The following is a 27,087-nucleotide window of genomic DNA, read 5'->3' on the forward strand; positions in this document are numbered from 1 at the left end:
CAGACACCAATAAATTTAAATATATTGGGTTTGTACTCAGCTTGGCCTTCAGAAATCAGCTCAAATGAACAGTTAAACAAAAGTACAAGCTCTGCTTTTGAAATTTTCAATCTATTGAAAGATATATCACAATCAGTTGATATCAAAGTGCTAATTATCAACTTCAGAAAATCAAGTACATCCTTCAATTTTAAAATGAACTACTTTGTACATATTCTTTGAATACCCACATGTTCTGATGTTCAACTATTAAGACAAAAGTGATCAAGCATTTTACGCAAATAATCGTGCCAATTATCTTCACAGCTAATTGTATAATGTAACTTGCAACAAATAACTACTTAAACAACTAATCTACCAAATCTGCAACTCACTTCAACATCTGAGTATTTGTTGAATAGTGTCACAGATTCAATCACCACCTTTGGTTCTTCAAGAGAACATAACGAGCCTTTGATTTTGTGACAAATGTATTGCAGGTTATAATTACAATAATAACTGCATTTCAGGGCCTGGATAAAAGGAAGGTAAACCCTACCAGCAGTGTGACATGGATAAAATCTGCGTCAGAACACTGCTGTGATATCAATCCCCCCCACAAAATTATTTAATTAGTCACCTCGGTCCACAGAGGAACGTTACTCATGCAAGAGAAATCAGCAGCTAACTCACAGCCAAGGAACAATCTCTCAATATTTTCAGGACATGCAAACAGAGAACACATTGAAGATTGTAACAAGCAAATCTGTTCAAATCATTCACAAGCTTAAGAGCAAATGCTGCAATTCCAGGCAGATAATGATCAGCTCAAAATATGCCATCAGTAATACAGTAGCAAACACCAAAACTTACACTAAGATTTGAGCAAATAATACAGTATAACTGAAACACGATGTTAAATCTGGGATCCTCATTTACAAACCAACACAAAACTGCCAAAATAATATGATTTGCATTCAAAACAAGGATGATTAAATCACCCATATACATTAAAGATTAATTTTACTTCTCAGTATCTACTCAATCTCCTTTTGAAACTAAGATTTTCACCAATGGAAGTAACATTTTAATGATTCATTTTGCAATATTCAAATAAATCTGCACGCTTAGACATATGCAACATTCAGAAAGCAAACTTAGTGCAATGTCAGAGAATAGATGGCTAATTTCTACAGTAATAGCTAGGATTCTTTAATGTTGTCAGAATTGGACATGCTCAAGATCTGTTATATAAAAGTTATGAAGAAAGCACTTCTGTCTACACCACCTGACCAAACATGATAGTATTATTTGGGCCCACAAAGCAAATTAGAGCTCTCTTTTCTGCAGTAAAGCACTTCATGGGTGAATACATCTGGCAGCCGACACACGTTTAGTACTACCTGATATTTGTAACAATACATACTCAGGTGATTTACTATACTATTGCTGGAGTAGCACTTTTCCACAATACTTCAAACAGTCACCATTTTGGAATAAAGTCACTGTAGTAATCCAAGTTCTCGGTTATTTAAAAAGTGCAGAATAGTACAAAAATGCAATAATTTTAAATGCATAAATCAGTCCTGATTTCTGGTTGGCCAAATTTGTGGTGGATTTCAACGTGTAAAGTAATAGATTTGAGAAAGTAAATTTCCTCGTAATTTTTGAAAGTTTAGGTCATGTAGCTAGCTCAACAATGCTGAAAAACATAACCTTATATTCAAGCATGCAACTATTAAAATCTATTAACTATCAGTAATTCCAAGGGACACATTGAACACATAAAAATTGCAATATAAGATAAATATTCAGACTGGAACACTTCAATAGTCCAAAGAACTGGCCCTTGCCATAGCTAATGTCTTTCAAGTCACAAAAAAAATACAAGATAAATGGCAACCAATGTTAACAACAAAGCAATAATCAATTGCAGTTACTAAGTCAGAGGATGACTAAAACAGCAATCTGTAGACGAGGCCAGAAAAAGTTCCATGTTTCACCTCCAAGACAGACAGCCTACAAATTAACTGCACTGAAACTTAGTGGCTCCAACAATCACTTACCTAATATTCCTCAGACAATTTCCACTGTTTGCCCCACAATGCAGTCAAAAACTCCTCTAAATCCATCCAAAGGCCATACCACAATCAAAGGATTTATCCATTAGCCTGAACTGAATGCAAATTTGTTGAAGCCTTGCATTCAATCTAAAAACCTAAGTTATCCAAAAACAGCATTATTTGCTGTAGTTAATCTATTTTGAAAGCCATCACCTAATTTTGGAGTAATAGTCTTCAATAAATTTATGTTAATTTTTAATAATACACTCAAGACTGGTGGTGAATTAAATCAAGCTTGTGCTTGTTTCACATAATATGCTTCTATTCACAAATAATGTCCAAGCACACACAACTTCTAGCAAAGAAAAACTGCTGTACAAAATGCAACTGTGTTACTTCAGGATTTGTTAACTGATTTTTTTTTTAGTACACGCTTAGGTTCACAAGTTTACAAAAATTCACAAAATCTTTTGCCAGATAATAAACTACAAATAAACGATAGAGATTAGCATATAATCCCAATAAAGGTAAAACTGAGCTCATGGTGAGTTCCAGGAGACAATGGATTGAGTGACCTGGTGAGAAGTCAAGTAAGTGGGATTTTCTTAAAAAATTGACTGTTGGGCCAAACAAGCTTTTCAAGCTTCTAAAATGTTTTATTTTCACTTGTTAACACAACGGTGCATTGACATAAACACTATTACAATAGCACCAAAACTGATACAGATATCCATGTTCCATCTGAGTCCTTCATTCCAGTACAGAATCTTTGCCTTTATTCACTATATACATTAGTAAATAGTTTGGCACATCCTCTGTTTATAAGAACATAAATGGTACTACGTTTCCAAAATTGAAAAATTAAGCATTAGCACCTGCTTGCCAATTATGTTTTTACTATACTAATCAGCTTCCCAAAGCACTGGAAAGTCAAGATCAAATGGTGAAGAGGGATAAGTTGGACTTGGGTGCACGGGTGTAATTCAGGCCCCATTTTATATATTCTGTTCTTATTGCTTTCCATTATAAATTCCTATTTTCACATTGATAATGGAACTGCCCATGTAAACTTAGCACAACACAATTACTGCTTTCTTCCAGTAGTGGAGCTCCAACACCTCCACGAGTGGAGCGCATGTAATTTCAACCTGATAAGTTTTTTTAAAAAAGTTAAGCTTTACAAATCTGGACACAGATATAATGGAAAGAGTTGACAGGAAGTGCACACAACATTTTTAGCGTATTAAGATATATCCAATAACTCACAATTACAGACTTCAAGCAAGAGTATGTACAATAACTGAAACACACTGCATCATTAAGATTACAGGAGAAATAACTTGCTCTCAACATACTGTGGAGCCTTAAACAGACAAGTCTACACAAATTAAAATCAGAGTACAAAACTCAATTTAAGAATGATTCCCCAGAAGCTTTTTTTGAGATGTTGACTTTCACTCATTTAAACTGTTAAGTCTCTTCCTCAGAATTTCCAGAAGTCTGCATTCAAACCCTTTAGGTTTTCTTGCACTTTTCTATCCATTCCTGCATCTCATTTTGACCACTGTCTGTAAACCCAGTTCATTCTTTTACTGAACCTCCTGTGTTAACCAGTTATGTAGAAGTTGGTCCAGTAGGGAACTTGTCATAATTCATCCTGATCTACTCCAGAAAGCAAGTGGAGGTAAAGAGGTAAATTGAGAAATCAATTAGCTGCCTGATAATCTGATCAGCCATGTTAATAAATGATAAAGTAAAACTTGGAAAAAAATCAGCACCTAAACCGCTGCTAAGTAAATGCATTCAAATCAAGAGCACCTGTAGTTTGTAAATTAAAATTCACATTTTGAAAATGTTGAAAATTGGCAGATTTAAAATGTGCATATTTCACAATGACCATTCCAGATTTTCCAGGATCATTGCTGTCACTGGCTATCAGTGGAAAACTAATACCACTGGACCAGATCCTGTTTTATAACAATTTCTTGCCATAATGGAGTTTTTACAAAGGCTCATGGCTCTTCTACAGTTGTATCGTGTTTGTCAATCTCTGAAGCGGACTAACCCAAAAAAATCAGTTACTGTGCAATATATGCCTAACTGAGGAGTGTTGAAAATCCAGGTTATTTGTTTATAAAGCACCCAGTATACGAAACATTGCAGAATTTGGGAACCTCCAACCTGATTATAAATGGGATATGGCCAAGATTACATGCTTTAAAGACATAATTAATGAAATACTTTGCAGTTTTAGCTCAAGGACTTAGTTGCCATGTTGGAATGGGAAAAAACAAGAAATTTAGCAGCATACTTTTCATATATCAGTTAGGAGGGGCATCTAAAGAAGGAGCCCTACACCATGTGCATTGAAAGTTAGAACTTTACTGAAATGAAACCAAGCTTAACAGTCTAGATAATTTCAACACACATTTACAGTCTCTCTCAGCATCACACTACCATGCCAAAGATTAGGAAAAAGCATGTTTACGACTTCAAATTCACTATTTGGTTATCTTAAATTTATATCCTTAGGCTAGTCTTACGTATTTAAGACATTGTTAATACATTACCATTCCCATGTTGTTTTCTGGCATTTGGTTTCCCAGGCTTCCAGGTGGTCCTTGTGGAGGTGGTGCACTAGTATTCACAGTTGGCCTGTTCATTCCCATAAGCGGCTGCGGAACTTGGTTTGCAGAAGCTGATGAGTATAATATTTTGGTAAAATATAAGCCGGTAGTTATTGGCACATTTGCCATATATCTAGTTACATACTTACTTCCAAAACAAATACTGATTATTGCTCTAACAACTTTGCATCCATCAATAATTACAGTGGGACTCCCATTCCTACTTAAAAATGCATATTACTATGGAATTTCAAGGAAATTGAATGGCCAAGTCTGATCTTGAATGCAATATTTTCTTCCCATAGTGACTTCTTTCCTGCATGTAATGTAATCATATCTATGTTGTTACCTCCCACAAAGCAAATAATGCAAATTACATCAAAAGACAGCTATCTCAATAAAGTGTTAAATTTGAAATTTCATACCTGCTTTAAGATTCGTAAAATCAGCTGCCGTTAGTCCCACTGGAAAAAAAAGGAACAAAATAAGTTTAAATTCTAAGGATGCCTTGCCAAATAAAATATTCAACAATTCCTCTAATACACCTGAAGGATCCACACTAAAGTGGAATATCTGTAAAATTTCTTTAAATACAAACTAGAAAAGATCAATATGGTTAGGAAAAGATATCAACCAATTCATGTTTCCTGCTTTACGTTTCTACAATAAAGAGTCATTATGGATGATAGGGTCTGTTGATACTCATCTGTTTGGCAGTCAAAGAAAAGGCTGCTACAGTGCTACTTACATATCAATCAACTTTTGAGAAGCTATGATATTCTACTGAAGACCATTCATTTTTTAAATGAATCAACTAAATGAAGAAAATTAAAGTGATATCAAAATATGTACAGGTTTAAGAAAGTATGGTGTTTAATTCCTTTCAATTTAAGGTTTATTTGTGATTCAACACTGGCAAGAAGCCTGGGAGATCTACTTTAAATAGAAACACTTGAGTATTAAAATTCCTCCCCTTCCTCAATTTGGTGCATGAACTTAAATTACCTACAGACTGCATAACCAGGGATGCAATCCAAAACCACCACTTAACAGACACTAAACAGCAATTAGCATACAAAGCTTTGATGAGGTGGAAAGACATGTACCCCAACTTCCTCTTCAAGGCAGCCCATTTCTCCATTTTTTTTATTCATTCGTGGGACATGGGGGTCACTGTTGGCCAGCATTTGTTGCCCATCCCTAGTTGCCCTCAAGAAGGTGGTCATGAGTTGCCTTCTTGAATCACTGCAGTCCATATTCTGTAGGTTGACCCACAATGCCATCAGGAAGGGAATTCCAAGATTTTGACCCAGCAACTGCAAAGAAACAGTGATATATTTCCAAGTCAGGATTGAGACTGGTTTGAAGGGGAACTTGCCGGTGATGGTGTTCCCATTTATCTACTGCGTTTGTCTTCTAGATGGAAGTGGTTGTAGGTTTGGAAGCGGCTGTATAAGGATCTTTGGTAAATTACTGCAGTACAGCTTGTAGATAGTACACATAGCTGCTACTGAGCGTCAGTGGTGATGGATTGAATATTTGTAGATGTAGTGCCAATCAAGCGGGCTGTTTTGTCCTGGATGGTGTCAAGCTTCTTGAGTGTTGATGGAGCTGCACCAATCCAGGCAAGTGGGGAGTATTCCACCACACTCCTGACTTGTGCCTTGTAGATGGGGAGTCAGGAGGTAAGTTACTGTTTTATCCAACAACCTTGCATAACAACTCACCCATGCCAGATTCATTTTCAGCTCACCCATTACTTGTCCTTATCCAATTAAGTATTTATACCCTAGATTGTTCCTGTCCTTTCCATTAGCTAATCGACACCTTATGATACTTGGACCTCTGCTCCCTAAATGGTCCCCTACCGATTGCTTAGTGCACCTCACTCCCAAGAATCAGATCCACTAATGTCTTCCCCATTATGTCAAATATACTGATCTAGAAAGTTCCCCTGTACACACTTCAAATTCTTGATTCCCCCTCTGCCATTTATATTATTTCAATCTGTATTAGAATCCGTGAAGTCCACCATTATCCTGCAGCAACTGCACCTCTAATTTCCTCAACTTTGCTCCTCTGTATCCTTCCTACCAGTTGATGACTCAAAATAATAAACTGAAGCAGAAGTTGGCCATTCGGCCCCCTGACCCTCAATAAGATCATGATCTATCTGATTATGGCCTTGAATCCACTTTTCTGCCAGCTCCCGTAACTCTTAACACCCTTTGCAGGTCAAAAAAAGTGTCTCCCTGAGCTCTGAATATATTCAAATGACCCAGCCTCACTGCTTACCATAAAAGAAAGTTCCACATTCCCCCCACCCCAGTGTTAAAAGATGTTTATTCCGAAATGGTGCCAGTGTTCCAGATTTCTCCCATGAAGGCAAATATCCAGTCAGCATTATCTTTTAAAGCCCCACAGAATCTTACCTGTTTCATGAGATCACATTTTTATAAACCAAACCAGAATAGGCCCAATTTTCCATCATAAGGTAACTCTTTCTACCAATGCATGTGTACCCTTTCTTAAAAAGGACCAAATCTGTACATAACATGCACAGTGCAGTCTCAACAACTCCCTGTACAATCACAGCAAGATTTATCTACTTTTATACTCTACATCCCCCACATCGCAATAAAGACCAACATTCAATTTACCTTCTTAACTACTTGCTGTACCTGCATGCTAACTTAATGTTTCATGTGCAAGGAACTCCGGTCACTCTGCATCGCAATCTCCAGGTTTTCTCCATTTACGTAATATTGTTTTTTTCTATTATTCCCACCAAAGTCATCAACCTCAAAATTTCCTATATCCCAGTCACAACCTACCTAAATTCTTACATCAACACATTTGACTAAAATACTTGGTCCCTGTCATCTAAATTAACATAGATATAAACAGTTGATGCTCTAGCCTCGATTCCTATGACCTACAGGACACACCTAGAAAGATATCTTACCTACACTGTATTCGTTCACAGTTTTGACATTCTGCTGGGATTTTCAATGATACAAAATGGGTCAGAGCTAACACAACAACGAAACACTAAATGAAACCACTTGACTTCTGCCCATAAATAACATTGGACAAATTACTCCCCTCACCTAAGTAAAGGTAGCAGATGCATCCTGGAAATTTTCCAAGTTACATGCCATTTTGACTTGGAATTATACAATCGTTCCTTCACTGTCACAAGGTCAAAAATCCTGGAACTCCGTAACAACACTATGGGTATACCTACTCCATATGGATTAAATGGTTCAAAGCAGCCACAGCTCACGACCACCTTCTCAAACCCATTTAAGAATGGGCAACCAATATCAGCCTAGCAAGGGCCACATCCCCTTTTTTAACAAAGTGAAGAAAAAAATTACCTTCATAACACTCTATTCTGAAATTCACTTTGCAACTTACCTGGCATGGCCATTCCACTCCTTTGGGCAATCTCTTCCATCCTCATATTTTCTCTCTAAAAGTTGCACATATGCAAAAAAAAACTCAGTCAATGTACTTCCTTCATTTCAGAAAACGTTATGATTGGCCTGTGCTACATGTCCTTGGTTTCCACTTATCCTCTGATATTTCATCTAAGCGGCCATAATTCAGAGTAAGAGTTTATCCAAGAGATCTGACCAGATGCAATGAAGTATTCAACTGGAGGATCAGACAGGGACCAGAACATAACCAGTCATGTACTCTCGTCAACATTTGTTGAATAACAGTGAGAAGAAAACTTGGCTGCTTTTTCCTGAATGAGAGATTCAATACCAATAATGGTGCCACTGCTGTTGCTCTGACTGAGTTAAGCAAAAAAATCAAAAGATCATGAAACAGTCAATACAAAGTCCCAAACACTACACTGTCCGTGTGAAGCCTACAACTCTTTAAAAACAAGATCGGTTCATCATTTAATCAAATTCAGACCCACAATGAGATAAAGATATTGTTCATCATTAAATCATGGATAAGCATTACAGTCAATTCCTGCTATTTATGGGGGTACCATTCCTGAGAAGTATCACAGAGAGCTCAATTAGCTAGGTTCCAGCCATGCAAGGGTAGCATTGGTTTGAGCAGTACTGTGATGCAGTACCTCTGTACAACGGAATGGGGAGCCGAGCAACACAAGTGGTGAAGAAACTGCCCACCAGTTCAAGATCCTAGCCCTGCACGGTACATTTCAAACATGTTCATTCATGTTTTTAAAAGGGAATTCTCCAATTCTGACACACCAGCAATCCCTCTGATCAAAGTGGGAAGTGCAAATTCACGAAGGAGGAAAAAATGGGCACTTCAACAAGAAGAAACTGTAGATAACGGAACATTTTACACCACACTGCCCATCACATGAGCAGAATATAGAGCACAGACAAGTGAAAATGTGAATCAGGAAGGCATAAACAGCAGGACCTCACTATAAATTAAATGACACTTATTAATCAGTAAATTGGGAGAATTTCAGTGTAGTGTAATATTAGTCAGTCACAGCTGGCTAACTAGGAATTCAGATACGGCTAATTGAGTAGTGGACATGTGATCCCAGTATGTATAGCATATACACACATTAACAGCATTGCGCACATATCTACGAAAACAGTGGTGAAAACTGGTCAAAGTACTGAAATTCAGAAGCATAATAAATTCATGCCAGAATTCCAAATTCATAGAATGTGACGCCAGCGTAAAATCCTTTCTAACGTTCAAATAAAAATACACACATTACCTGCAAATCATTTTCTACTACATCTCATACAGCAAGGCTTGTAGACAGATGTGTGGCTCTCAGTTATTTCTCTCGTCAGTGAGCTGCCCTCAAAACACATTAATGACTTAGAAAGATACCACTCATTTAATATGTGGCCAACGTAAGCTACAGCTCCAATAATATATTTGCTTACGTGATTTATAAATCCCATCTTTTCCATGTATATTCATACATTAACGCGCTTCCATGTCACCAATTGTACCTTTGTCATAAGGATATTAATAATCCAAAACACTTACATTTTCACCAAAGCTCGCTCGGAATCCCTCCTGTTGTCTTCTCATCATTTCTTCTTTTTCACGTTGACGCAACAACATTTCTTCCTCGCGTCTCCTGCGTTCCTCCTCTTGTCTACAACGTTAACACCAATTAGAATTTAAGCTGCCAAGAACATTCTTTATCTAATTTTACATACAGGCAATTTGTTAAATCTTAAATTTGAAGAGGGAAAATTGGAATAAAACATTTTCACAATTAGTGAGCAGTTTTGCATTTTGATTTACAGTACAGATTCCTGAGAACCATAGCAATGACAGCCATCAAATTCACGCTTGAGCTGACACTCAACATGGAGTCCAACCCAGGTTTTGTATTTTTACCACATCTTTTATAGAGGCTCATCTAATTCCCTCGTAAAATGATTGTTAGACCCTCTACCTCCATTGTTCTCAAACATCTTAGGACAATATTTCAAGAACACAGCTCGCCACCACCTTAAGAGGCAATTAGGAATGGGAAATAAATACCAGGCTTGCCAGTGACACCCACAACCCATGAGCAAATAAAGAGGAACCCTTTTCAAATAAGTGGATTAGTGATTACAGATCTCCCCATTGAAATTATGTAATATTTACGTTGCAAGTGCGACACTGGGGTGTTCTAATGTTTAAAAATCTACATTTACTTCAGATATTGCATCCTTTAGGCCACAGCACCTCAATGAGGACTTTTAAATTATCTCAGAATCCTTGTAATCTCCGAGAGGTTTATGGGCCTGAGTTTGAGAACCATTACTCTAAATCATTTCACATCTACGGTAAAGAAATCTTTTGGCAATAAAGTCTAGTCTGAACTACATTAACTCGTGACTGCCCAATGGAAAATTTTTAAACTATTTTCTCCCAACCCAACAGAATCTCTCTATTCCCACCTATTTTCCTTACAAATATCCAAACAATATAGGGCAAAAAATGTTTGCTCTGAAAAATCAGGATCTAGTCCACTATTAATTCAGAGATACCGCAGTCAAGCTGCCGATTAATTTTAATCAAAAACTCCCACTCAATGATAAATATTGGTTTGACTTGCTGATTAATGCCAATTCAAAAAGCTACATCAGGTATCCAAAATTCAGCAATATTCACCCACTTTTAAGTACTAGATCCTTACCATCGACTGCAAGTGTGAAGACGTGCCCTAAAGAAATTAAGTCATCGCTTCTATTAAGATTCACCCTCTTGTCCATATTATGCACGCCATCTCAAATACCCAATATTCAATCAATTTGAGCCAACTGAAGCAAGCCAGAGAAATGAATCTTCCTCTTCCAGCAAAAGGGTCATTGCAAATTGAACCGGATTTTTGAAAACCATTGTTTCCGAATGGTAACTGCTTCAAATATCACCACAAAAGTTTAGCATTCAGTCATGAAAAGACCAGCGACACAAAAACATTGATTCATGATGCAATTCCTCAAATTTATATCAGAAGCTGGAATACATCTTTTAAGACTGAAGGAACTGATTGCTTTTTTCCCCCACCACCTGCATGCAAGCAGAAAACTAGCATTCACCCAGGAAAAATGAGAACAGGAGAAATGGCTGGTGAGTGCAAACATGAAAGTCCTTGGCAGCGTATTTTTAGCTGGCAATTAGGACATGCATAAAAAGGAGCCATGGAAACTCTATTGGGATTAAGTTTCCACTTGCTTTAGACCACAATATCAACACTTGTAGATCTAATTTACTCTACCAAAAAGCACCGATACTTTCTCATCATTCAACTGGTCTCTCCTTTCTTAACAACTAACTGGCATTCTTTACCCTCATTCGACATCAACTAATTCCATTTCAAACTACTACAACAACTATACTGCTGTTTTGGATCAACTAGTCACAATTCAGCAAAAATCCGAACCATCACATATAAATGGAATAGAAGAACAAAGAAAATTACATCACAGGAACAAGTCCTTTGGTCCTCCAAGCCTGCACCGACCATGTTGCCCGACTTAACTAAAACCCCCTACCCTTCCAGTGACCTTATCCCTCTATTCTCATCCTATTCACGTACTTGTCAAGACACCCTTTAAAAGTCACAACGGTATTCGGTTCCACTACTTCCCCCAGCAACGAGTTCCAGGCATCCACTACTCTGTAAAAAAATCTACCGCCTACATCTCCTTTCTGAACACTTGCAATATGCTTGACATGATAGCCACTTTATGTCAGTATATGGAGTCTACAAAACTCTGGTTTGGACATTCACTTCCAAGAACTTAGTACAGGAAACAATGTTGTTTACCTCAGTTCGATTTGTTTTCGCTTTTGCAGTTCCTGATTATGCAGCTCTTCCATGCGCCTCAATTCCTCTTGACGTCTCATTAAGTCTATAACAAAAATAACAAACATTTGAACTGGACCAAAATTGCATTTTTATACACAAGTACAACATATTGCAAATTCTGGAAGATACAATTGCATTTTTAAGCAAATAGATTTGCAACTTTATCGAAGTACACTGACTACAGAATTTCCAAAATGGGTGAATATTTAATCCCAATCTTTGTAACGTGCCCAGAATCGTACACAGCAACATTCCTTTAGAGTTGCAATATTGGTGTGCAACATTCAAGTGTGGCAAACAGCCTTGGCTTGTTCCCCCATCCACCACCAAAAACTTCAATCCATGGCAATATAAGCCAAATTATATCATTTTCAAGGGAGTTCAAGAACAGACACCCATGTGCGTGTACATAAACTTAAGCTGACATGAGAAAATTGGGAGTATTTTTAAAGCCGCATACAGGATCCTTGACTTTATGAAAAGGAACACAAAAGTACAAAAGACTGTTTCATTTTTATATAACACTGGTCAGTACCCAACTACAGTACAGTGGTCTATTTTGAGCATCAAATTTTGTAGGCAAGACATTTACTAGAACTGTTCAGGAATTATAAATTATGTGGAAAAACTGCAGAAGTCGAATTCTTCTTCTTACAAAAGAGATGGGGAGATTTGAAAGAGAAATCTTGACATGGTTTCAATAGATTAAATAACAAATGGCAGAAAGGTCAGTAACTAGAAGAGAGAGTTCAAGAACCAGAGGTAAAGTGAAGAAAAAGACAGCAAGTCTTTCCATCTGGAATGAATTACCTGAAAGAGTGGTGAAGCAAATTTTGTAGCTTTGAAAAAGAAGGAACTGCAAATGCATTTGCAAGGGGGAAAAAAGCTATGGAAGAATAGAAGGGAGAGTGGGACTAATTGGTAAATCTACTTCATACATCTCATTTCTGAACATTTGCAATATGCGTAACATGACAGCAGCATACAGGACAAAGAGCTGGCACATGTGCAATGGTCCAAATGGCTTCCTGTCTGTGATGCACCCTATAAAATTTTCCCTTCAATACTTTACCTAAATGATTCAAATATTCCATCTAAATTGATATGGTCAAGGGTCTACAACTAGCCTTGGTGGTCACAGACTGGGGGAAAAGGAAAGAAATCGAAAGGAAGCAGAGATGGAGAGAGAATGGTGTAGACAGAAAATTCACATTTCACATTCATGATCACTATCCAGTAACAGCCAATGCCTTTAGACACGCCACAAAAAAAAACCAACTGCGATCTTCTCAACCCACCTTGTCTCATGAGCATGACTTGGTGTTCATGACGTGCAGCTTCCAGTTCTACTTCCAGCTTCTCTCGTGCTTCTTTCACATTTCTATCAACTTGCTCCTGCTGCTGTTTCTCCATTTCAAGCAGAGCCTTCCACCTCATGGCATATTCATACTCAAATGATCCATGCTGGGCAAATCTGGGTGGCTGTTCCCGTTCCCTTAAAAATGAAACAGTTACAGACAAGTGTAATTAAAGGCAAGAAGCCAAAGTAATCTCAACTGCACTCCTGCCCTAGAAAGAAGCAGTACCAACGTTTATACATTATACAAAGAAAAAAACCATATTGCCAAAGTAACAATATTGATGTGGCTACTAAAAAAGTTTAGTCGGGTTGTCATGGGTGAGCTCACTGACGTTTTTGCTGCAATGGTCAAGTTAACATTGCTGTGACATAAAATCAATAAAAACAAAATACCATAAACAAAAGGTTAAGGATTACTTTATTTGGCCCTTACAATTTAGTTTTGCTTGGGGTGGAAATAAGGTTGACTGTTCCCAAACCATTCTATCATCAAATCATGAAAAACGACTTTTGCAAGCTTCCCTACCTTCCTGTTTTTGATAAATGCACTCTATAGGAAGAGTTTAATGAAAACAAGATGGATCAAGAGGTTTCACCAAACCCTACATGAACTTATTCACGTAGGAACTTAATTTTGACAACGTTCAAGTTTTACAGGGGTCTTTACCCCACTGCCCGCTCCTCACTATAAATTTCAGTACTACTTTTTGTACCAACACAATAAATTTTGACAACTCATCTGGGTTTTTCATTTCATGAGAAAATGACAAACAGAAGTATTAAAATTTTATTTATAGCAACCTGCTGCTCTTTTATGCACAGCAAGAAGTCTCACAACACCAGGTTAAAGTCCAACAGGTTTATTTGGTAGCAAAAGCCACTAGCTTTCATAGCACTGCTCCTTCATTACGTAAGTGGGAGTTCTGTTCACAAACAGGGCATATAAAGAAACTCAATTTAGAAAATTATGGTTGGAATGCAAGTCTTTACAGGTAATCAGGTCTTAAAAGGTACAGACAATGCGAGTGGAGAGAGGGTTACGCACAGGTTAAAGAAATATGTATCGTCTCCAGCCAGGACAATTTGTGACATTTTGCAAGATCAGGCAAATCCTCAGGGGATTACAGATAATCTGACATGAACCCAAGATCCTGGATCTTGCCAGGATTTGCCTGGGTTGCAAAATCTCACAAACTGTCCCGGCTGGAGACAATACACATTTCTTTAACCTGTGCGTAACCCTCTCTCTACTCGCACTGTCTGTACCTTTAAGACTTGATTACCTGTAAAGACTTGCATTCCAACCATAATTTTCTAAATTGAGTTTGTCTTTGTATGCCCTGTTTGTGAACAGAACTCCCACTTACGTAATGAAGGAGCAGCTCTACAAAAGCTAGTGGCTTGGGCTACCAAATAAACTTGTTGGACTTGAACTTGGTGTTGTGAGACTTCTTACTGTGTTTACCCCACTGCAACGCTGGCATCTCCACATCATGGCTCTTTTATGCAGTCATGGATAGTACTTAATTTCGCAAAATAATAACAATCCACTCGAGGAAGCAAACTTGTGCTTTCAATTTTATTTAGCACATCAAGTCACTCAAACACCCAAACAATATGCAGGCTAATTTATCCATGCATTTACATTCTATCAAGCACTCAGTAAATGCAAACCCAAGCATAATCTTACATGGTTTTAGAAGGGGACAAACATCAGCATCTTTGAAAACAATTGATAGTCAATACATACTTGTGATAATGTTGATTTTTCTGGACCAGTTTCTCTTGAAGTCCATCTTCATCATCACATTGATCAAAAGGTTCAACAGTCACAGGTCTTGGAAACCTAAAAACGGGAAAATAAAGACCAAATATGGATGCTAGTTTTAAGCAACAAATAGTGCATTGCACAATGTAGTATGTGACACCAATTCCTGAAAAATAAAATTTTTCACTTCATGTAAAAATGAACAAACATGCTTACAGGCCTGTCAGAAGGGATGATCTTATTCCATCATGAAACTATTACCAAGGTTTTAATACTTTAGCTATGGAAATAAAGACAATCATCTGTACATAGCAGGTTGACTCTCTGCTCATCACTAAAAGAATTAAACAAGTTTTATACAGAAATGCCTTTAGCTGAGGGTACAGTACCATGAATCAAATCTTAACGGTTTTGGAGTGGGGAAGAATTTGTTTAAATTCAAAGCTTTGGGAGTATGTAATTAGACTTTAGCAATGCTATTTTAGCCATGAAAATAAAATCTTGTTTTAATATAATTTTGGACAATGGATAATTTTGGAAAATGGGAAAGTGCAAAAAAGAAATTAATTACCTACGGTCACAGAAGTTTATAGCAAGGAAAATGGGCCCTTTCGCTCAACTTGTTCATGCTGCCCAGCTTTTAACCACCAAGCTAGACCTAATTTCCCACAATTAGTCCTAAATTCCCATAATTCCCTAATTTGGCTCACATCCCTCTAAACCCATCTTATTCATGTAACTGTCTAAATGCTTTGTAAAAGACCAAATCATATCCACCTCTACTACTACCACTAGCAGCTTGTTCCAGTCACTCACCACCATGAGTGAGAAAAAACTGCCCCTCTGGACCCTTTTGTAGCTCTCCCCTCCCAACTTAAACCAATGCACTCTAGATTTAGATTCCCCTATATCGTTGGGAATAGATATTGATTGTCTACATTATCAATGCCCCTCATTATTTTGTAGACCTCTATAAGATCATCCCTAAGCTTCCTACGCTCCAAGGAAAAAGTCCCCATCTATCCAGCCTCTCCTTGTAACTCAACCATCAAGTTCCAGTAGCTTCCTAGTAAATCTTTTCTAATTCTTTCTAGTTTAATAATATCCTTTCCAAAATAGGGTGACTACAACTGTACACAGTATTCCAAGTGTGGCCTTATGTCTTACACAATTTCAACAAGACATCTCAACTCCTGTATTCAATGCTCTGGCGAACAAAACTAAGCATGCTGAATGCCTTCTTCACCACCCTGTACACCTGTGACTTCATTTTCAAGGAGCTATGAATCTGTCCTCTCTCCCAAACACCTTACCATTAATTGAGTAGATCCTGCCCCAATTTGATCAGCCAAAATGCATCACCTCACATTTATCTAAATTAAACATCCATCACCTGCCATTCATCAGCCCAACTGACCAAGATCCTGCTGCAATCCTAGATAACCTTCTTCACCGTCTGCTATGCCATGAACCTCAGTGTCATCTACAAACTTACTAACCATGCCTCCTAAATTCTCATCCAAATCATTGAAATAAATGACAAATAACCGTGAACCTAGCACCAATCCCTGAGGCACACCGCTGGCCACAGGCCTCCAGTTTGAAAATCAACCCTCTAAACCACCCTCTGGTTTCTGTCGTCAAGACAATTTTGTATTTAATTGGCTACCTCACCCTGGATCCTGTAAGATTTAATCTAATGCAACAACCTACCATGCGGTACCTTGTCAAAAAGCCTTGCTAAAGTCCATGTAGACAATGCTGACTGCACTGTCCTCATCTAACTTCTTGATTACTCCTTCAAAAGACGCAGACAAAATCGTGAGACAAGATTTTCCACTCAAAACCATGTTGACTGTCCCTAATTTAGTCCCTGCCCCCAAAAATGCCTTTAGATTGTTTCTCAAAATATCAAACAACTTATCCACTACAGAAAATAGGCTCACAGGCCTGTACTTTCCAAGCTTTTCCCTGCAGTCCTTCTAAAACAAAGGCACAACATTTGCTACCCTCCAGCGTTCAGGCACTTCACCTGTGCCTGTCGATGATTCAAATATCTCTGCTAGGGGACCCACAATTTTCTCCCTAGCCTCCCACAACGTCCTGAAATACATTTCATCAGGTCCCAGGGATTTATCTATCTTGATGGGTTTTAAGACTACCAGCACCACGTTCTATAATATGTTCACTCCTCAAAACATCGCTATTTATTCCCCAAGTTCCCTGACATCCATGCCTTTCTCAACAGTAAATACTAATGAAAAATATTAATTTAGAATCTCACCCATCTCTTGTGAATCCTTTAAGGAGACAGTAGGGCCTCTTTTTACTCTTTTGTCCTTTATGTATTTGTAGAAGCTCTTTGGATTCCCCTTTGCCTTATCTGTGCTCGACAAAAAAAGCTAGGAATCTTTGGAATTTGCCTCAGCAGAAGCTCCCTGACCCAAACGACGACAGCAACATCTAGTTTGGGTTCTCACTTCCACTAGTGTTCCAGAACAGTTTTCTGAGTAGGTTGTGAATAGCTATCTCAACTTTACACTTTTACAGTGAAACGTAGTGGATTAAAAGATAAAAGAGGAACTGGCTTGAAACTTCAGGAAATCAATATTCAGGGACACAATATTAACAATTTTGTTTTACTAACTAACCTATTTCCATAAACCAAACTAAAACCAGCTTTGCTAAGGCAGACAAACTAAGATACATTAACCAACAGCAGTAATGTGTTACCAGATGTTCTAAAGGAACAAAACATTCCTTGGAAGATCTGAGGTATAGATATTTCAGTAAGAGTAGGGAAGATGGCAAAAGAGGTGGAGGAGTAGCATTGTTAATCAAGGATAGTTTAGCGGCTGCAGAAAGGCAGTTCGAGGGGGATCTGCCTACTGAGGCAATGTGGGCTGAAGTTAGAAATAGGAAAGGAGCAGTCACGTTGTTACGAGTTTTCTACAGGCCCCCAAATTGTGAGAGAGGTGTGGAGGAAGAAATTGCAAAGCAGATTATGGACAGGTGTGGAGGTCACAGGATAGTTGTCATGGGTGACTTTAACTTTCCAAATATTGATTGGAACCTTTATAGGTCAAATAATTCAGATGGGGCAATTTTTGTACAGTATCTACAAGAAGATTTCCTGACACAATATGTAGATAGGCTGACAAGAGGTGGAGCCATACTGGACTTGGTGCAGAATAATGAACCGGGCCAAGTGTTAGATTCGTTTGTGGGAGAGCACTTTGGAGATAATGACTACAATTCGGTGTTTTTCATTATTGCAATGGAGGGGGATAGGGCCATATGGCAGGGCAAGGTTTATAATTGGGGAGGGGTAATTTATGATGTTATCAGGCTAAAATTAGGGAGCGTAAGATGGGACCAGAAACCGTCAGGGAAAGGCACAAGTGAAGAGTGGAGCTTGTTCAAGGAACAAATTCTGAGTATTGCCTGTCAGGCAGGGAGGAAATGGCCGAGTAAGGGAACCATGGTTCACGAAAGAGGTTGAATGCCTTGTCAAGAGGGAAAAGGAAGCATATGAAAGGATGAGGAAGTGTATGTAAGGATGAGAAAACAAGGTTCAGCTGGTCGCTTGAGGGTTACAAGCTAACAAGGAATGAGCTTGAAAAAGGGCTTAGGAGAACTAGGAGGTGGCATGAAACATCCTTGGCAGGTCAGATCAAGGAAAACCCCAAGGCTTTTTACTCGTGAGAAATTAAAAAATTACCAGGTTGAGGTTAGGGCCAGTCAAGGATAGTAGCGGGAACTTGTGCATGGAATCAGAAGAGATAGGAGAGGAGATAAATGAGTACTTTTCTTCAGCGTTCACCAAGGAAAGGGGCCATCTTTTTGAGGATGAGAGCGTGATACCAGCTGATAGACTGGAGGCGGTCAATGGTCTGACAGAAGATGTATTAGCAATTTTGAAAAACCTGAGGGTCGATAAGTCCCCTGGGCCAGATGGGATATATCCTAGGATTCTTTGGGAGGCAAGGGAGGAACTTTGCTCTGATCTTTGGCTCCTCACTGTCCATGGGGATAGTGCCAGAGGATTGGAGAGTGGCCAATGTTGTTCTTCTGTTCAAGAAAGAAATTAGGAATGACCCTGGTAATTATAGGCCGGTCAGTCTTTCTTTGGTGGTCAGTAAGTTAATGGAAAAGGTCTGAGGGATAGGATTTATGGCCATTTGGAAAGATGCAGCTTAAATCGGGATAGTCAACACAGATTCATGAAGGGTTAAGTCTTGCCTCACAAACGTGACTGAATTCTTTGAGGAGGTAACTAAGTGTGTAGATGAAGGTAGAGCAATTTACCTGGATTTTACATGGATTTTAGTAAGGCGTTTGATAAGGTTTCCATGGTCGGCTCATGAAGAAAGTAAGGAGGTGTGGGATAGAAGGAAATTTGGCCAATTGGCTAAGTAACTGGCTACCTCATAGAAGGCAGAGGGTGGTGGTGGTGGATGGAAAATTTTCAGACTGGAGGCTAGTTACCAATGGTGTACCACAGGGATCAGTGCTGAGTCCTCTGCTTTTTGTGATTTTTATCAATGACTTGGAAGAGGGGACTGAAGGAGGGGGTCAGTAAATTTAGCGATGACACCAAGATTGATGGAGTAGTGGATGATGTGGCGGGCTCTTGTAGGCTGCAAAGAGACATTGCTAGGATGCAGAGCTGGGCTGAAAAGTGGCAGATGGAGTTTAACCCTGATAAATGTGAGGTGATTCATTTTGGTAGGACAAACTTGAATGCAGATTACAGCGTCAATGTCAGGGTTCTGAGAAATGTGGAGAAACGGAGAGATCTTGGGGTTCATATCCACAGATCTCTGAAGGTTGCCGCTCAAGTGGATAGAGCTGTGAAGAAGGCCTATAGTGTGTTAGCGTTAGTTAACAGGGGGTTAGAGTTTAAGAGCCATGGGGTTATGCTGCAACTGTACAGGACCTTGGTGAGACCACATTTGGAATATTGTATGCTGTTCTGGTCGCCTCACTCTAAGGAGGATGTGGAAGCATTGGAGAGAGTGCAGAGGAGATTTACCAGGATGCTGCCTGATTTGGAGGTCGGTCTTATGAGGAAAGATTGAGGGAGCTAGGGCTTTTCTCTGTAGAGCGGAGGAGGATGAGGCGCAACTTAGAAGTTTATAAGATGATAAGGAGGATAGATAGAGTGTACGTTTAGGGACTATTTCCTCAGGTGGATGTAACCATTACTAGGGGGCATAACTTTAAGGTTCACGGTGGGAGATCTGGGGGGGGATGTCCGAGGTAGGTTCTTTACTCAGAGTGGAGAGTTGGTGTGTGGAATGGGCTGCCTGCTGTGATAGCAGGGTCGGACACTTTAGGAACTTTCAAGTGGTTATTGAATAGGCACATAGAGCACACCAGGATGATAGGGAGTGGGATAGCTTGATTCAGACAAAGCTCGGCACAACATCAAGGGCCAAAGGGCCTGTACTGTTCTATGTTCTACATCCTACGTACCATTTTCCATGCATCCAGACAGATTTACACTTCTTTAACCTCCCCCCCAAGCACTTAGGCCAAGTATAGGACACCAAACGAGATAAGCTAACAATAAAGTCAGGAATGTAACCTATCTATTGTCTGTGGCTTAACGCTACAACAAATGGGCTTTCCACTCACTTCCATCAACGAACTTAATGAAGCAGGATGAAACTGCTAACTAGTGCAAAACAAAATACTCTTGCCTGCAAACTCTGCCACCCACCCACCCCCACATTTTTATTCTGATTACTCACGCTGTCAATAAGAATGCACCATCTGTACATCTGTCCAGAGCCTTGCGTGCTGCAGGTTTTGCTGCAAATTCTACAATGCCTTTACCAGTTGGCTTTCCACGATCATCTACGATCACCACTGCTCTCTCCACTGGTCCAAAGATAGAGAAAGCCTCATCCAACAACTCATTTGATACAAACTGAGGAAGATTCTTCACGGTGAGAGCAGCACCATGTGTTGCAAATCGAATTCTTATCTGTCTCCCTCTTAGTGTAGTATCATCAAGTTCCGCCTTTGCAATTTCAGCCAGGGTTCTAGTTTCCTATAATCAAAATGAGTACATGTGAATTTTCAGTCACACAATTAAAATATTGTTCTAAAATACAAACCCACTAATCAGGCCACTCAATGCCCTCCGAATATAATCCGAACTCTAGCCTCTGGAATTGTACAAGTAACAAGGCAGCTCTCGTGCTTACCCTAAAAGAAAATTCAAAGGTAAGTCACCTCATCATCCCCTGGAAAGAAACAGCAGCATCAGATCAACATATTCATACTAAAATCACCAAGAGAAAATGTGAGCCATACTGGAAGAGAAGATCAGTCAAATCAAAACCCTGGTGGTGCTTGGCTATACATCTACCTACAAATGGCTTAAATATTATTTTTTGCACCAGAACACTTCAAATCATACAAGTTCCCTGAACGATTCTACACTACAACTAAGAATAATAAGGAAGTTTAGTCTGAAGTCAAAAAATGACTAAGTTATGCCACTGTTGTATACAGCATTGGTCAGGACTCGACTTTTAGATCACTTTGGGAACAGCATCTTCAGAATGGATATACTGCCTTTTTGGCAATACAGTAACCAAAACTATACAACGGTTTACTTCAAAGTAAGAGCCCAAGCATTCAGAAGTGACATCACAAGGCACTGGGACAAGACACAAGATAAATCTAGAACTCTCTGCCACAAGAGAATATGAATGGTGGTGCAAATGAAGTTTACATGACTTTTAGGTTGAGTAAGAATAGTCAGACATAAACTAACAATGCTACAACAGACCGGAGGAATTGAATGGCTTTCTTCCATTCTGGTACAAGGGTTCCATGCGTAGACAGGAGATGGAAACCATCATGCCTACAACTATCTTGCTGGCTAAGAAGCTAGGTTATGTACCCAATACCACACAATCATTGAACTGGGATCTTCTTAAACATTAGCCAGGGACAACATGGTCATATTCACTATACTTGACTGTTGCAGGTGCGCGTGCACAATCTTTCCATGCCAATGAAACTTGGTAGGAGAAAAGGAGACATGGCAAAATCTACTTTGGGTTAAAAAGCATAGGAATAACTGCTCGATTCAGGTACATGATATGGTCAGACTTGGGTCTTTAAAAGGCTAAGAATCCTGTACTAAAACAAGCACACCATCAGTTTCAAAACAATACAGTTTGGAAGATGACGAGCAGCAAAATTAACAGGGCTGGTCACATAATTCATAGATGTTTACGCATAGCAGGAGGCTATTCAGCCTATCGTGCCCATGCCGGTCAAAGATCTGACTAGAGCAGTCCCACTTTCCGGCACTTGTCCCTCAGGCCCAGAAGTTACAACAACGCGAGTGAATATTTACTTAATGTTGAGTTTCTAACTCAACCACTTTTGCAGGCATCGAGTTCCCGATTCCCACCATTTTCCTCAGATCCACACTCACCTTAAATCCATGCCCACATGTTAAAGCACGACCTTCCTGCTTTGTATTCTATGCCCCAGCTATCACACGTCTTCTTAACCACCTTATCTATCAGTACTGCCACCTTAAGGTATCTGTGCACATGCACCCCCAAGCACTCAAAAAAAAGGTTTTCCAGGCTATCTTGTTCAACCAAAGTGAAAGCAATTTTGGTAATAAATTGAGATCACACAATAGATTTAACTCACCTCCAGCCCAAAATACGGGTCTGGCTGCTTCTATTTATCTTATTTGAGTCACCAAAGTAATTATTTTACATTATATTCAATAACAAGATACAATTCACAAGATACTACATCAAGCATTGAGCTTTTTGGCTGTGGTCAGTCCCCAGGATTGGTAATTTTCTACAAACTATGAAGTATCAACCAATGGGTGTACAAATATTAAAAAAGGAGGCTGCCCAATGTGACTGGACCATGATTTAAAATGATTACAAACCACTTATTAAAATTGCTACTTTGAATAAATGGCTATCAAAGTAGTTTGCTATCAACTGTGATTTAATGGCAATCTGAAAATGAGTAAATTTGATTTTTTTTGTTTACAAACATTCACACAAGAACACATTTATTTGTGCCACAGCACAAGGCGAGCACTTTCTGCCCATGCGTATGCTAAAGTGAGAGATGCTTTGAAATACAGCTCTCCTTTCTGCAACTAAATCATGCTTTTATTTTGCTAACTGCCTCATTTACAACAACATTTATTAATGTGAAAACATACTGCAATTTTAATGTCAATTATTTATTCAGGCAGCGAATACAAGATGTCTGGAGAGGAATATACATATCTTCCCCCAGCAATCCCAATTAGTGGTCTTAACTGTGCAGTTTCTCTTTGACAAAATTAACAAGAGACATCACTTGGGGCTCAAAACAAGGATCCTAGGATTGAGTCCCTTTATTTGAGACAGTTGGGCTGTGTAGAAATTCATAGCAAAAAAAGTCTTTCCAGCTTAATCTCTTGCATAAAAAAAACACACCAGTGGTTAAAGATGCAGTTAAACTGGTCTGGGAACAAAATGACACGCATTCACCAGCTTGGTGGGAGAATCGGTGAAAATGCGGCAGTCACAGCATAGGTCAAGTGCATAACGTTCCCTGACTGGAACAGTTAGTGAATCAAAAATTGCACAAAATACACAGCACAAAAAGAACATCTGGCCCAACTAATCAGAATTGATAGTTACACTTTACATCTGTCTCTTCCCATTCCATTTGTATTTTTAGCATGTCTTTCTATTCCATTTATTCTCCTGTATTTGTCTAAATTTCCTTTGGAAAGTATCCAAGCTATTCACCTCAACTACTTTGCAAGACTGTTTAAAATAAGAACATTTTAACATCTATCCCAATATCCTTATTGGACAGAGTAGTAACTACCTTGTATTTATGGCCTTGGTTTTAGATTCTCCCACAAGTGGAAATATTTGGTTCACGTCCACTCAGTCCACTGAACTAAAAGATCTCTATCAAATCACCTACAATTCTTCTCTTCCAAGTGCACGCGCCACCATTCAGTACAATCATAGTTAATCTTCCCAGCTAGCACAAACAATCTCAGTGACTACCCAGTCAAGTCGCTTCAGAAGCTGTTTCAATAAGATTGCTACTCATTCTTCTAAATGCAAGAGAATACACATTCAATTTACTAAACCTATCAGAGGATAATCCTCTCACCCCATGAACAAATCTCCAATGCAAGTATACAGCTGCTTAAAAAACAGAGACCAATGCTGCGCACAGTATTCCACATGAAGTCTCACCAAAGCCCTAGCCCATTATAGCAAAAGTTCTTTACGCTTGTACTCCATTCCCTTTGCAATAAGGGACAACTTGCAATTTTTGTCTTCCTAAATGCTTGCTACATGTCACTAACTTAGTTGCTCCCCGAACATCACACCTAACCCTCTCTGAACTTCAATGTCACACTTTCAAAATATTCTGCTTTTCTATTCTTACGACCACAGTGAACTTCCTCACATCATGCCTCATTTGCCATCTTACTGCCAACTCACTTAACCGGTATATCTTTTTGCAGCCTGTGCCCTTCTCACAGCTTACATTTGTCTAGCCTTGAACAAATTTAGGTACATTTGTCTAAATCATTAACATATTTGCACAAAGCCAAAAATACAAATCTGTTCTATGCAGCCTGATAATTAAAAATGTGCTATTCATTCCTACTGCTAGCTTGCTCTTTACACATTAATATGTCTTTCATATCTATGAGCCCTTCCTTAAAAAATTTCATGGGATGTAGGCAACACCGCAAGACAAAGATTGGTTTCCCATTTATAAATGTCCCTCGAGACGCTACTAGAGATAAGCCAACTTCTTGAACCTCTTCATCCATGTTGCATAGGTATCCCCACGGTGCTGTGAGGGAGTTATAGGAATTTGATTCAGCAATAGTGAAGGAGCAATAACATATATCCAAGTTCAGATAATGGGTGGCTTGGAAAAGTGGTCAGTGGTATTCTTTCCAAGTGTCTGCTGCACTTGGTCTTGATGGTGGTGGTCATGGGTTTAGAAGGTGCTGTTGAGGGAGATGTGACAAGTTAGAGTAAACACAGTAAGAAGTCCAACAGGTGTAGTTGGTAGCAAAAGCCACTAGCTTTCACAGCACTGCTCCTTTGTCAAGTAAGTGGGAGTTCTGTTCACAAACAGGGCATATAAAGACACAAACGCAATTTAGAAAATAATGGTTGGAGTGCAAGTGTTTACAGGTAATCAAGTCTTAAAAAGGTACAGACAAGGTGGAGAGAGGGTTAAGCACAGTTTACAGAGATGTGTATTGTCTCCAGCCAGGACAGCTGTTGCCTAGGCTTGCAAAATCTCACTAATTATCCCGGTTGGAGACAGTACACATCTCTTTAACCTGTGCTTAACCCTCTGTGTGTACTGGCTCCAGCCAGGACAGTTAGCAAAATTTTGCAAGCCCAGGCAACAGCTAAACTGGCTGGAGACAATACACATCTCTTTAAACTGTGCTTAACTTTCTCTCTGCTCACATTGTCTGTACCTTTAAGACTTGATTACCTGTAAAAACTTGCATTCCAACCATTAATTTGTAAATTGAGTTTGTGAATAGAATTCCTACATACCTGAGGAAGGATCAGCGGTCTGAAAGCTTGTGGCTTTTGCTACCAAATAAACCTGTTGGACTTTAACCTGGTGTTGTGAAGCTTCTGAATGTCAGTGGAGCTGCACTCACCTAGGCAAGTGGAGAGTATTCCACGACACTCCTGACTTGTGCCCGGCAGATAGTGGACAAGCTTCAGGGAGTTATTCGCCACAGGATTCCCAGCCTCTGACCTACTCTTGTAGCCATAGCTTTTATATGGCTGATCCAGTTAAGCTTCTGCTCTATGGGAACTATCGGGTGTTGATGAGGGATGCGGCAACGACATTGCCATTCAACATCAAGAGACTGTTAGATGTGCTCGTCAGATGGTCATACTCTGGCACTTGTAGCACCAGTGTTACTTGCCATTCATCAGATGTTGCTCAAATCTCGCTGCATGTAGACACAACTTGCTTTGGAATCTGAGTTGTCACAAACGTTGAACATTTTGAAATCATCCCCACTTCCAACCTGAGATGGAGGGAAGGACATTGATGAAGCAGCTGAAGATAGCTGGACCAGGATCAAACCCCGAGAAACCCCTGCACTCATGTCCCACTGACAACAACAATCTATCTTCGATGATGTCAACCACTGGAGAGTTCACTCCACCGATTCCCATCGACTTCAATCTTGCCAGGATTCCTTTATACTACACTCAGTCAAATGTTCCTTTGATGTCACAGCCAATCACCCTCACCTCATGAGTTCAACTCTCATCCATTTTTGGACCAAGGCTGTAATGAGGTCCAGAGCCAGGTGGCCCCAGCAGAACCTAAACTTATCACCTGTGAGCAGAGTATTGCTGACTAAATGCTGTTGATAGTTCATAAACGACCTCCATCATTGTTAATGAAAAGAGTAGACTGATGGGGCACAAAGTGTTCAGGCTTGTGTCTAACATAGGTCTGAACCACTGGTTATGGGATCAGTTGGCTCTTATCACATACTGCTTTGGACTAACTGCATGCCGAACAGTGAGTTGCACTTTTACCAGGATGACCTCATTTTCAGGCATGGCTAGTGCTGCTCCCGACATAGCTTCCTGCATTCTTCCTTGAACCAATGTCGATACCATGGCTCAATTGTTATGGCAATATGGGAAATATTCCAAATCATGAAATTCAATTTAGTGGAAAACAATCCTGCCAATTATTAACAATGCCTCGTGGATGCCAAGATTTGAATTGCTAGATCTGTTTGAAATCTATTCCATTTAGCATAACTGTATTACCACACTGAAGGTATCCTCAAGGTGGAACTTCATAAGGACTTAGTGGTGGTCAGTCCTGTCAATACCACGTTGGACAGACAGACAGGTGAA

General features: G+C 39.3%; 1 protein-coding gene across 2 annotated transcripts in view; it reads right to left on the reverse strand.

Moving 5' to 3' along the window:
• LOC145342160 (non-POU domain-containing octamer-binding protein-like) overlaps positions 1-27,087 on the reverse strand; it is a 38,117-nt gene that overhangs the window by 3,262 nt on the left and 7,768 nt on the right. Inside the window, exons 2-10 of one of the 2 annotated variants that reach the window (XM_080187454.1) lie at positions 20,890-21,191; positions 15,116-15,211; positions 13,304-13,500; positions 11,964-12,048; positions 9,680-9,791; positions 8,090-8,144; positions 5,095-5,133; positions 4,613-4,740; positions 2,678-3,704 (exon numbers count right to left, since the gene is read on the reverse strand). In XM_080187454.1, the coding sequence (XP_080043580.1) occupies positions 3,657-3,704; positions 4,613-4,740; positions 5,095-5,133; positions 8,090-8,144; positions 9,680-9,791; positions 11,964-12,048; positions 13,304-13,500; positions 15,116-15,211; positions 20,890-21,191 (1,062 nt within the window). In that variant the 3' untranslated portion in view covers positions 2,678-3,656. Of the gene's footprint in view, positions 1-2,677; positions 3,705-4,612; positions 4,741-5,094; positions 5,134-8,089; positions 8,145-9,679; positions 9,792-11,963; positions 12,049-13,303; positions 13,501-15,115; positions 15,212-20,889; positions 21,192-27,087 lie in introns of those variants that run through there. The other variant, XM_080187453.1, reaches the window with a different exon arrangement.

Source organism: Carcharhinus amblyrhynchos, chromosome 4, assembly GCF_965287045.1.
Source record: "Carcharhinus amblyrhynchos chromosome 4, sCarAmb.v2.hapA, whole genome shotgun sequence".
NCBI classification, from domain to species: Eukaryota; Metazoa; Chordata; class Chondrichthyes; order Carcharhiniformes; family Carcharhinidae; genus Carcharhinus; species Carcharhinus amblyrhynchos.